Here is an 11,956-nt window from a genome sequence, read left to right on the forward strand (position 1 = left end):
TTTCTAATAAGCATTAGAAACAAAATATGCCAAAAGTAAAGCTCCTGACTTCCACCCAAGAACCTGTTTGTCTCACAATACTCTCCATTTTGGTCAATGGCACCACCTTCCAACCAGTTGTTCTGGTCAAAAAACCTTGTCATCCTTTCCTCTTCTCACACCTCTCATCCAATCCATCAGCAAACCCTATTAGCTGTTCCGTAGAAATAAACAAAGACTGACCACTACTCGTTACCTCAAAAGTTAACACCATGCTCTCTTACCAGCATATTACAAGGGGACTGGCTCCCCATTTCTAGCGCTAAATGCTATTTTCAGGTATTTTATGTTCTAAGCATTTTCAAGCCTAAATGCTCCCCTCCTTCAATTTGTGGAAGACCTACAAAGATGGCCACCATCAATTCCTCCTCTGTGTACATGCATGCCACTCCACCATCAAGAGAGGGAAGCTATTTCCACATCCCCCTTGAACCTGTCCTGGCCTCGTGGCCTGCCTTTATCAATAGAATGGGATTAAAAGCAACAACGTGCCAGTTCTGCACCTAGCCTTTAAGAGGCCCCGCAGCTTCTGATTTCACTTGCGGTAGCCAGCCAGGGGCCACTACGAAGTGATGAGATACCGAGTAGAGAAAGATGACCTGGATAAGCACCAAGAGGCCAGACATGTGAGTGAAGTCTTCTTGGACCTTTTATCCCAGCTTAGTAAATGACCCAGAATGATACCACGTGGAAGAGACCTAACCACCTAACAGACCCATATGACCATAGGAAAAAGTAAGTTGCTGTTGTTCCGAGCCACCAGTTTTCAGAGGGCTGCGATAGAGAACTGAAACATCATGATGACAATCAACATCCTAAACAACTAAGTGATAATGGCCGATATTCTAAGGACTCAGGCCTCGTTCAGCTTAGAGTTCCACTAGATTTTTTTTTTTTTCCCACTAGATTTTAACAGCATTTTTTTTTTCATTTCAAAGTTTGGTTTGAGGAAACAATAATTCCATAATTTCAAACCTTTTCCTAATCAAGTTAAATGGCCTCAGCATAATTCTCTCAAACACATAATTTATGTACTATGGACTCCCCTTCAGGGCAACAAAATTCCTATACTGTATTGATATTTATTATAGCTGTGTTTATTTACCAAATACTTACCAAACAGCAATTTCAGACCATGATAAATTTTAACAGAACACCGAAAACTGTTTGCAACCAGCTTTCAAGCAAAACTCTGTAGTCAAAGCCCATTTGTAAGCATCAGATTTATGGGGCAGAGATCTTAAGTAAACATGCCAATCCAGGGACTTCCCTGGCAGTCCAATGGTTAAGACTTCACACTTCCAATGCTGGGGTCACGGGTTCAATCCCTGGTCGGGGAACTAAGATCCCACATGCCATGTGGCCAAAAAAAAACAAAAACAAAAACCAAACAAACAACAACAAAAAATTCTATGCCTGTGGTGACTGTTACACACAACTCTGTAAATATACCAAAAATCACTGAATTGCACAAGTAAAGCAAGTGAATTGTATGGTATGTAAATTATAACTCAATAAAAATTTTTAAAAATAAAAATGCCAATCCTATCCCTTGGTCACTGCTCCCACACTGCCACCTCCTGTCTTATGACTCTAGAAGCTTGAATCAGAGTCAACAGTTGATAAAGGAAACTCAGCTAAGAATAGCACAGACTCTCTCCTTCCTCCCAGACGAAACCAACCACCAGCGTTCCTGAATGGATAATTCACTTTTCAAAATTAGTTACTGCTAGAAAAGTTGCTGTCTGAATGCTGCTAAAGACTATTAAAATGGAGTTGCTTCAAAACATATATCAAGGTGGCTCAACAACTTCACTTTAATACAAAATCCCAGACCTCTAACAACACATGACCTACAGTAGTGTGGCTCACAAAAGCATTTCAAAGTACGGCAAAGATCATGTCCCTCTTGCTGACTGCCCAAAAGAGGTACACGTGCAAAAGCAACTGAACTACCATACTACAGAAAAGAAATACAAGTCAAGTTCCTTACAGGGAAAAGCCCAGCTCTCTGCAATTCCAAAATATATTTTTAAACCTTAGCTGGTAACTCATTTATTTCAAGCAGAATGCAAAACTCAGAACAAAATATGCCTCCTGTTAGTTTATTATAATGGCATTTGGCGTGAACAGAGAATGTAAGTCATCACACAAATCAAAAGGAAACCAGAAACAGAAGCCAAGATTCTCAGTTCCCACTGGCTCCAGGCACATGTCACGTTTTCATAACGTCTTCCTTGTTATCATGGACAGCCACACAGAAGCTACTTATCAACATTTTTTTAAAATTCTAATAAAGTGAGACAGAAAAGTGAGAAAACTTTCTCAAACCGTACTGAGAAAACAACGTGAAATCAAGAAAAATCTCATTGGCTACAACCACTTAAGCAGTCATGCATTACTGATCTTAAACCGAGCACTGCAAAGATAACCTTGCCTATGATTCTTTAGCCGTGAAAGTTTCCTAACATTCAGAATCTCAGGGCTATGCGTGTTTGAGAAATTTCCCTAATTCACAAGATTCACCTGTACCACCACTGATAAACCAGGGGCATACCTGTTAAAATATTTAGCATTAAAAACAGCTTTTACCGTCCTGAGACAACAGGGTCTTATGCCCTGGCTAATGGCACCATCCTATTCTATACTTAACAGCTTTTAAAAGGCAGCACTAGCTTTTAAATGGCCATTTAAAGTAAGATATATTTAAAACCACAGTAATTTTTATACATGCTCTACCCCATTTATATGCTAAACATAAGATTCTAATACGGAAATAAGCTGTTCATTTTATTTCCTTTTTTTTTTTTTTTTTTTTTTTAATTTTAAGGAAGCAAGAAACAAAGACATTTGAGCTTAGGCACCACAGTCTGTTTTAACGGATCCTTCCTGGAAAAATATTAACTATGATATCCCACTATTTTTTCTCTTTCATTCAAATATGTTTTGGCTACGTACAATTCTAATCAAGGCCAAGAGCTAAATCATGAGGAAGTTTAAGCTAGAAAAAGCTGGAAAATACACAAATTCTCATAATTTAAAAAAGTAATGGAAAACGAATTAAACCACCATCCGCTCAGTTCCCCGGCGTCAGCAACTTTCCTGTTACCTCTCCCATGCCCAAGAGCCCACAACATAACAAAAAGGAAATCGGCGCTATTTACAAAATCATATAGGGGCACACCAAGGTTCCCCAAGATACCAGTGACCCTTCCAACCAAAGTCAGCCACCGTCTTCCAAAGTCAAAACAATTTTCACACCCACCCTCACCCCCAAGGAGGGAGGGAAATTTTTTTTTAAAGCTTATACCTCCAGAGTGAAGCCAAGTCTTCATGTGCTGTATCTTTCATATCTGGAACAAAAAGTGCAACACTATCACTGGTACTCAGTGCAATCTTCTCTTCATTCTGGATGCACGGGACCTCAAACTCTGTGAAGCACTGCTATAATCTTCCCCAACTGGGGGGTATCTGAATGCAGAAAAGCAACATTCCTTCCACATTCCCTTGTGACTTGGGTAATCAGCAGCTAGGCTTGGTCTGAACCAAACTCAACAATGCCCCTTCCTGAAATGGTCCCACCCAGCTCTGCTCCCCGTCAAGAGTTGGGCCATCCTACCACGCATCAAATCACCCCCTGGGCCTGCTCCCCTGTTTAGCTGCTGCAAGCCCATTGATCCATCTCAGAGTGCTGCCATAAGCATTCTTCTGCACCGGGCTCCCAACATGCCTTGCACAGCAGGTATAAAGGTCACTGCTGCATATGTGGGTATGCCTGCCTCAGGTGCCCACATGATGATGGGATGGAATGCAATGACTGCTAAGCACAAAGAACTCCACCCAGAAGTCCAGCAGGCTCACTGGCAAGGGCTGGTGCGCGGCATTCAATTCACTGTCACCAGTACCACCTCTTGACCCTCCTATAGGTGCTGGGCATGTGGATCACCAAGGTGCCTTCTCTGCCCTCTCCCAAAGCCTATTCAGACAGTGGAACAGTCCAGATAAGGAAAACTACAACACAGTTCCAAGGTTCAGTTAGAACAAAATTGTAACATAGATTTCCGGCAAATGTCCCTGGGCAGGGCTTCCCCAGTAGCGCAATGGATAAGAATCTGCCTGCCAACACAGGGGACACAGGTTCGATCCCTGATCCAGGAAGATCCCATGTGCCGCAGAGCAACTAAGCCCGTGTGCCACAACTACTGAGCCTGCGCTCTAGAGCCCACGAGCCACAACTACTGAGCCCACGTGCCTTAGAGCCCATGCTCCACAAGAGAAGCCACCGCAATGAGAAGCCCGCACACCGCAACGAAGAGAAGCCCACATGCAGTAACGGAGACCCAACACAGCCAAAAATAAATAAGTGAAATAAAAATTAAAATTAAAAATTTTTTTTAAAAATCCCCTGGCAGAGAAAGCAAGCTCTATTGTTGTTTTTAGCCATTTCTGTACAAGCAAAGGACTTACTTGATTGCTCTCTAAATCAGTTAAAAAAAAAAAGAAAGTTGTCTCCAATGTACTCACTCCTATTTACTTTGCTAGTAAGACAATAACATTCAAAATCCTCAGCATTTTAATGCTAATGCAAATCAGCTACAAAATTTAATCTACATTGTTAATAAACTGAAGAAGTTTCCATTGATAAATACTTTCTGCCACTGGTAACATTTTACTTTATGTGATTTCCTAAGCAGCAACTCCTGTTTGCCATAAAGTAACAAGTAAACTAAGTATGTTTTTAGGTTGGGCAAAAGCCTTTAAGAATAAAACAGGCAGTCTATTAACCAGACAATGTTTTTAATTCCCTACACATGAGGGACAAATTCACACCAGCCTGGAGAAGGAAAATCAGGAGAGTAAAGCAAAGTTATTGCATTTACACACAGGTCAAGACATTTAATGTTTAAATTTAGAAACTCTCAAATGTTAAAATGCCTGTCCTTCAACACAACCATCTGCCTATTTCTTATTCAACATCTGAAGAAAATTAAGATACAGTGGCTAAACATGAAACCAATTAGAATTTGAAGAATGTGCTTATATTTTTTTCCAGTAGGTAAACAATTCAGACTATGCCTTTAACCTTTTTTTAAGGAGCTATGACTTCTCCCGCAATTTTTCAATTGTTTATTAAACTGAGATCAATTTAGATAGTTTTCAGTACACGTTCTATTGTTTTAGAAGCTTTTAAAAGAGAACTCCATTCTGCTATCTAAAATAACTTGACCCCTACCAAAATTCCCAACTAGAACTAAATCTGTCCACGCCAAATCCCTTTCCAACTATCCTGATGAAAATTAAGTACATGGAGAAGAGAAATCCACAAAAATCCAAACAGGCTGGCAAACAAAAACACAATTTGTAAAAGTGCTTTACCTGGAAGAGAGCTCAATCTAAAAATAGGCATAGGGGGCTTCCCTGGTGGTTCAGCGGTTAAGAATCTGCCTGCCAAGGCAGGGGACACGGGTTCGAGCCCTGGTCTAGGAAGATACCACATGCCGCGGAGCAACTAAGCCCATGTGCCACAACTACTGAGCCTGCGCGTTGCAACTACTGAAGCCCGCACGCCTAGAGCTCATGCTCCGCAACAAAAGAAGCCACCGCAAAGAGAAGCCCGCGCACCACAACAAAGAGTAGCCCCCCGCTCACTGCAACTAGAGAAAGCCCGCGCGCAGCAACAGACCCAACGCAGCCAAAAATAAATAAATAAAATAAATTTTTAAAAAAATAGGCATAGGGACTTCCCTCGTGGCACAGTGATTAGGAATCCGCCTGCCAATGCAGGGGACACGGGTTCAATCCCTGGTCTGGGAAGATCCCACATGCCGTGAAGCAACTAAGCCCGTGCTCCACAACTACTGAGCCTGCGCTCTAGAGCCCGCGAGCCACAACTACCGAAGCCCACGTGCCACAACTACTGAAGCCCGTGCACCTAGAGCCTGTGTTCCGCACCAAGAAAAGCCACCGCAATGAGAAGCCCACTCGCCACAACCAGCGAAAGCCTGCGTGCAGCAGCGAAGACCCAACACAGCCAAAAATTAATTAACTAATTTTAAAAAGAAACTAAAAAAAAAACACTCTTTAAAATAAAGTAAAATAATTTTAAAATAAATTAAAAAAATAAAAATAGGCATAGGATGACCTGTTAGGTAGCCATCTCTCCCAGCCAAGTACCAGGGAAATGCACAGCAAACCCTTTCCACCCTCCAGCATACACACCCTCACCAATATCTAACCAGACGCTCTGGCTGCCCTAGTTTAAATTAACTTCCAGCTTACTACTTGGCCCAGGTTGGGAGTGGGGGATGGTAGGGGGGAAAGGAAGAAACTAACCCCACCTTGCAAAGCCCAGCAACGCATAAGCCAACACCAGCACCACCGGGAGGAAGCAGAGCCTTTCAAGTCAGAGCTACAGAGCCGGGATCTGGCCCGCTCTGGAGAAGGGAGCCATTTCTCCAAAATACTTAAGAGATTAAAACACAGTCTCCAAACATTCTGTAAACTGACACACTACATATGCTTTCCGAAAAGTGCAATCCCCCTTGTTTAAGTAGCAAAAATCTTCAGCCTTCTCCATCTCTTGGTGCTTATCTGTAAGCAAAAGTATTTTTTAAATGGGGGCGTGGGGGGGAGTGGGGGGAAGGCCTGGAGACAAAGGCGGGTTTGCAGAAAGCTGTCTTACTTGCAGTGACTGAAAGGCGCTTCTGGGCAGGAGAAGCCCAGGCGTTCACTCACGTGTTCCAATCCCGGCGGGCGAGCTACCAGGGTAAAGGCAAATTCTTCTCCTCTCAGATGTGCGGACGGCCTCCCAGGCCTCTCAGACTCGTCGCCGCCAACTCGGGACAGAGAAGGAAAGGCACGCCACACCCGCGCGTGTCTGCAGCTGCTTCCGCCTATCCTGCACTTTCAGGTGGGGGGCGGCGGGCTGGAGCGGTCACCCATTGCTTCCTAATTCCCACAGATGCCCAGAAACTGCCCTTTGAGACTTTGATTTTCTGTTGCAGCAACTTGACCTACTCTGCCGGAGAACATGTAGCTGTGAGAGCTTCCTCAAGCGACTTTATTACCAGTAACAATAATCCAGTGGCAGGGGCCACAGACAAGTCGTCTATTCCTTCACAGCAGTACCAACACACATTCACACTCACACACACACACCTGCCAGAAACTTTAGGGCAAAAGACGAGAAACGCCAAGTCATACAGCAACCCAATAACAGTAAGAGGAAAAGTTGTTTTCAGCTGTGTTGAGTCTCTCCTCCCAATGGTTGAGAACAGAATCAATGAGAACATAATAAGTAAGCTCACCTTTGCCTTTTGGGGACCGAGTGCTCAACTTCTATGAGTTTCCCGTGCAGTTCCACTTTACCTGCGGACACACAAGAGGTGGAGGGGCAGTTGGCCCGGTTTAGCGTTTCTCTGGGCCCGAAGGACCCGCACAGCCTAAGCAGCGACACGAGTGGCCTCCTGAGACCCCGAAAGACACCCGGACGTGGCTCAAAGCCGAGAGAGAAACCGGCCCCGCGCGGGTGGGAAGCTGAGCCCCTGGAGGCTGCGTGGGTGTAACTTACAGATGGGTGGGAAGGGGGATCAACTGGCTAACCCACTACATCGGGAACACTCTACCCGACCCCCCCCCCCAACCCCGTCCGCTTCCCCAGAGACTCCAGAAGACAAGCTCGGGGAAAGGGGCTACGTGGGCTTTCTTCAGGAGGGGCGCCCAGGCCCTTCTCCCGGGTTCAAGCCCAGGCCCGCCGGGAACTGGCAGTGAGCGGCGGGAAAGGCTCGAGGACCGCAAGGCAGGAGCGGCAGAGCGAACGTCCAGAGGCGCAGCTCAGCACAGACTGCACAGCGCGCGAGGGACGGCGCAGCACCCGCCACCCCGAAAGGCATGTGGCTCGGAGTGGGACCTGAACACAGCCTTCTCCCGGGCGTCCCACCCCCGCGCGCCTCCCCGCCACGCACGGCCCCCCGCCCTCGCCGAGCGCTCCCCACCAGTCCCGGAGGCCGCGGCCCGAAGCCTGGCAGCCCGGCGCCACAGCGGGACTCGCTCCGAGGCGACCCGTGGTCGCCCGCGCCCACCTGCCCCTCTAGCTCGTTGTATGCGGGAAGGTCGAGCAAATAACTCGGGTCGCCCTCGCCCGCCTCCCGCAAGGTTGAGGGGAAGCGCGGGGCCGCCCGTGCTAGGCACCACCCGCGGCCTCGTTCGGCAGCCGGGTCAAGGCCACTTTGAGTTCTCCCGCGGCCGGGGTCTGGGGCGGGAGTGGAGGCAGCGAACCAACACCACAAATAACCGGCAGGGAGAGGAAGGAAGGAGCGAGAAACAGGCGTTCGCTCTCGTTCCCCAAGCAAGGCCCGGCGGGCCGGAGCCTGGAGCACGCGCCTGGGCCCGGGCGGGGCGCGGGGCGAGCACACCCCCCCTTCCAGCCCCGCTCCCAGGCGCCACACAGTCCCCCACGCCTCCCCTCCGAGCCCGCGCCGGGGCTTTCTTGACAGCGCGTTCGCTCTCAGCCCTCAAAGCCCGGCGGGGGAGGGGAGCCGCGGGGGCCGGGTAGGCGCCCGGGCTGGGAGAAGGGCCCCGACCCACGCGTGCAGGCGCCCGGGCCTCGTTCCCTCTCCCCCGCCCGCCCAGGCCGGGGCCCTGTGTGGACAACCCCGTGTCAGCCGCGGCCCGACCCCGGCAGGCCCGGGCAAGAGGCGCGGGGCTGGGCAGGCGTCCCGGCGGAGCCCGGCCGGGGCCCACCTGAAAGCGCTTCGATGGCCTTGAGGGCCCAGCTCTCGTCCGGACAGTCCACAAACGCGTAGCCCGTCTTCACCAGGAAGGGTCCCGACACCGGGATCTTGGCGTCCTTGAAGATACTTTCCAGGTCCGAGGGGACGGCGTTCTCGCTGAGGTTTCCGATATACAGTTTGTTCATTGTGAAGAGCGGTTGTTTAAAAAAATTAAGAGAAAAACGAAAAATTAAAACCACCCCCAGCGATGGATGGATCCGGCGGGTTTTGTTCCCCTTCTCTTCTCGCCGTTAAAATACACAGACACACTAAGAACCAAGGACAAGAACGAGGAGCGAAAAATCAGATCCCAGGGTTTCTGTTTTTCTTTTTCTAGGTATTAAAAAAAAAGAAGAAAAGAAAAAGCCTTGCTACAACCCAAACGCATCAACGAGTCTTCCTAACTCGGAGGAGGAGGCGGGATTAGCGAGAAAAAGGAGGAGAGGAGGGAGGGGGGGAAACTACTTTTTGTCTCTTACTCCCCAACCCCTCTGGCATCGGCCAGCGGACTGTGAAAATATCACACTACGTGAGGGCAGGCGCCGCCTCCCCATAAAAAACCCAGAAGGGTGACTGGCAGGGGGGAGGGGAGAAGGGGTGGAGGGAGGAAGGCGCAGGAGGCGGAAAAAATCCGCTCCGAGTGTCCGGCTTTTTGAATGAGCCACGTGTTCAAACTACAAATCAACGTCTCACGTGAGGAATCCCAGCGCCTCAATTAGAGTGGGCTTCGCAGGAAAAAAAGAGCTAGCAGGAGGAGGAAGAGGGGGAGGGGAAACGAGATTGGGCGAGGGACCGTGAGAAGGCGAGGAGGAAGAGGGGCGGAAAATGCTAAAGGAGCCGCAGCCGAGGCATGGAGGGGAGCGCGGCCGGGGGAGCAGATTGTCACCACGGAGTTTAGAAAGGGTTATCTGGTCGGGGCGGATCCGGAGGGGGAGGGGAGAAATATTGATTTTTTTTTTTTTTTTTAATGAGATAGGAGTCGGGGTGCTAACTAGGCAATTCCTCAGCTCTATTTACCGGAGTTTTCAATGTTCGATTTTTAAAAAGAGGTAATTAACAAAGCCAAAGAGTCCCCATTCCGAACTCGCCTTGTGGCTTTGATGACACAAGTGTAACCTCGGCAAAGCCGCGAGCACCTTCCCAGGGCTGGCAGGGACGGAAACGCAATGAGGGGGTGTCTGGGTGGGCGGGAGAGGCGGGCAGACGCGCCCCACCCTGTGCCCCCTTTACAGTCGCGGGCACCGGGGAAGTGGGGCGGCCCCGAGCCAGGGGGATGGGGGATGGGAGCCCGCGGCGTCCTGGGCGGGTGTCTGGGCGACACCTCCTCCGCCTCCGCCTGCGCTCGCGGTGGCTTTGGGCTTCGCGTTTGCCATTGGTTGCGCGATTCAGAAAAGGCTCCGGGATCAATGAGGCCGGGGGCGGGCTTGGCCACCGGTGGGGGAGGGGAGCGCAGGGGCCGAGGTTTCTGGCGTGGGGATGGGGGCGTCCCGGGCCTCGGAGGCCGGAGCCGAGAATTCAGAGTGGGAAAAGTCGGTATTTAAACGGAAACCATTTCTTCCTGTAGTTTCCAGAGGAGGAGGAGGAGTGGGGTAGGCTGGTACTTTTATTTAAAGAATTTTAGTTGGAGAACTTGGGACTCTTAAAACAGGAAGACCGCTCTGCGTTACCCCTAGGTGGTATTTGCACTCGAAAAATTGCTCGAGTCTCTTTCTGCTTCTTTTCTGCCCGCATTTGGCCATGAGAACCATTCATAATTTCCCCTGTGTGTAACGAGTACAATGGTGGGTGTGGGGGGGAGGGTCTGGGCCCGGTGGAGCCTTACTGGGCCGACAAAATGAGGACTGGAGACGAGGAATACGGAAATGAGTGCTGGGGTTCTTCTGGAAATCTCCAAGTGTTTCATGATTGTGTACTCCACTCAAAGGCTTCATGTGCACCAGGATACTTGAGGTTTATTTTTAACAGGTATTCCATGGAAAAGAATGCTTATTTTTAAAAAGTGATTGCAATTATGTATAGGATGGAAATATAAGCCAGAATCTTTAATGACTTAATACTTATTATTAGAAAAATGTATTGAGTAGTAGAGAAAGTACTGTTTACACTGAATCATCTTCAGTAATTATGACAGTTGATATAGTTCATTTCTTTTGGTCCAATCCGTATATGGCATTTAAAGGTGTATGATTTCCAATTGAAAGATGAATGGCGGATTATTTTTTAAATATGTGGGAATTATTGCATGGTATAAAGAGCATTTACATTTTTTCTTTTAAAAGGAACATAATTTTGTGTTAAGAAACCGGAAGGTGTCAGATCATCCATTTTAAATGCAACTGTTTCTTTCTAACAGGTTTTTCTTTTCCTGCCAAGCAAATCCAACTTTTTAAACGTAAACTCACTTTCACAATATTTTCATTCACATTTAATTTAGTGAAATGTTTTTACTTTACGATACGGAGGGGGCAAACATGTTCTTGTGTAATCATGTTTTGAACTGCGTTATGAGCTATGTCTTCAAAGAACGTTTTGGTGGTGAAATTTTAAGTTTCTGGTTAGATTTAACTTTTAAAAAGAGCTTACTTATTTTTCCTTTTCATGTTTTTGAAAAGAGAACCTTCGTTCTAAAAAAAGGGAAAAAAATATATGTATTCTTTATGACTTCTGTGGTATTCAAAATGTAAATATCAAATTATGAATTTATTTTTCATTTACCTGTTGCATGTGATCAAAAGCTATTTGGAGAAATATGCTTTTCATTCACTTAGTAATATTTGCTTTTCTCTAAATTTTATAGTCTGTTGACCATTTAAGTTTTAGTAATTTTTCATAAGAACAATTTTATACGTTCAACTTGCTTTCAAAAATCAATTGAATGGTGCCTTCTGGATTCTTGACTGTACTTGCTCTTATTAAAACTGAGACCTAAGAAAATACTTCTAAAGCAGGGGGTAAAATGTTTATTTTCCATAAATACTAGTCCGTGCCTGTCTGTCACTATCAAACAAATCTAACAGCTGGAATTTAAAACAAGTGTGTGCTGTTTTGATGAATATGTTCCTGGGGCTCTTGTGAATTTAATCTGTGTATTATTATAACAAACTGGATACTCCGTCTAGGACCTTAAAAACATACACGAGTTATAT

At 47.0% G+C, this 11,956-nt stretch overlaps 1 protein-coding gene across 1 annotated transcript in view; it reads right to left on the bottom strand.

Annotated features, from left to right (window-relative positions):
• IGF2BP3 (insulin like growth factor 2 mRNA binding protein 3) overlaps positions 1-9,107 on the bottom strand; it is a 141,039-nt gene extending 131,932 nt beyond the window's left edge. Inside the window, 2 exon segments of the mRNA XM_032643137.1 lie at positions 7,347-7,407; positions 8,782-9,107. Of these exon segments, the coding sequence (XP_032499028.1) occupies positions 7,347-7,407; positions 8,782-8,956 (236 nt within the window). The 5' untranslated portion in view covers positions 8,957-9,107.
• Positions 9,108-11,956: the final 2,849 nt, after the last annotated feature.

Source organism: Phocoena sinus, chromosome 9, assembly GCF_008692025.1.
Source record: "Phocoena sinus isolate mPhoSin1 chromosome 9, mPhoSin1.pri, whole genome shotgun sequence".
Lineage (NCBI taxonomy): Eukaryota > Metazoa > Chordata > Mammalia > Artiodactyla > Phocoenidae > Phocoena > Phocoena sinus.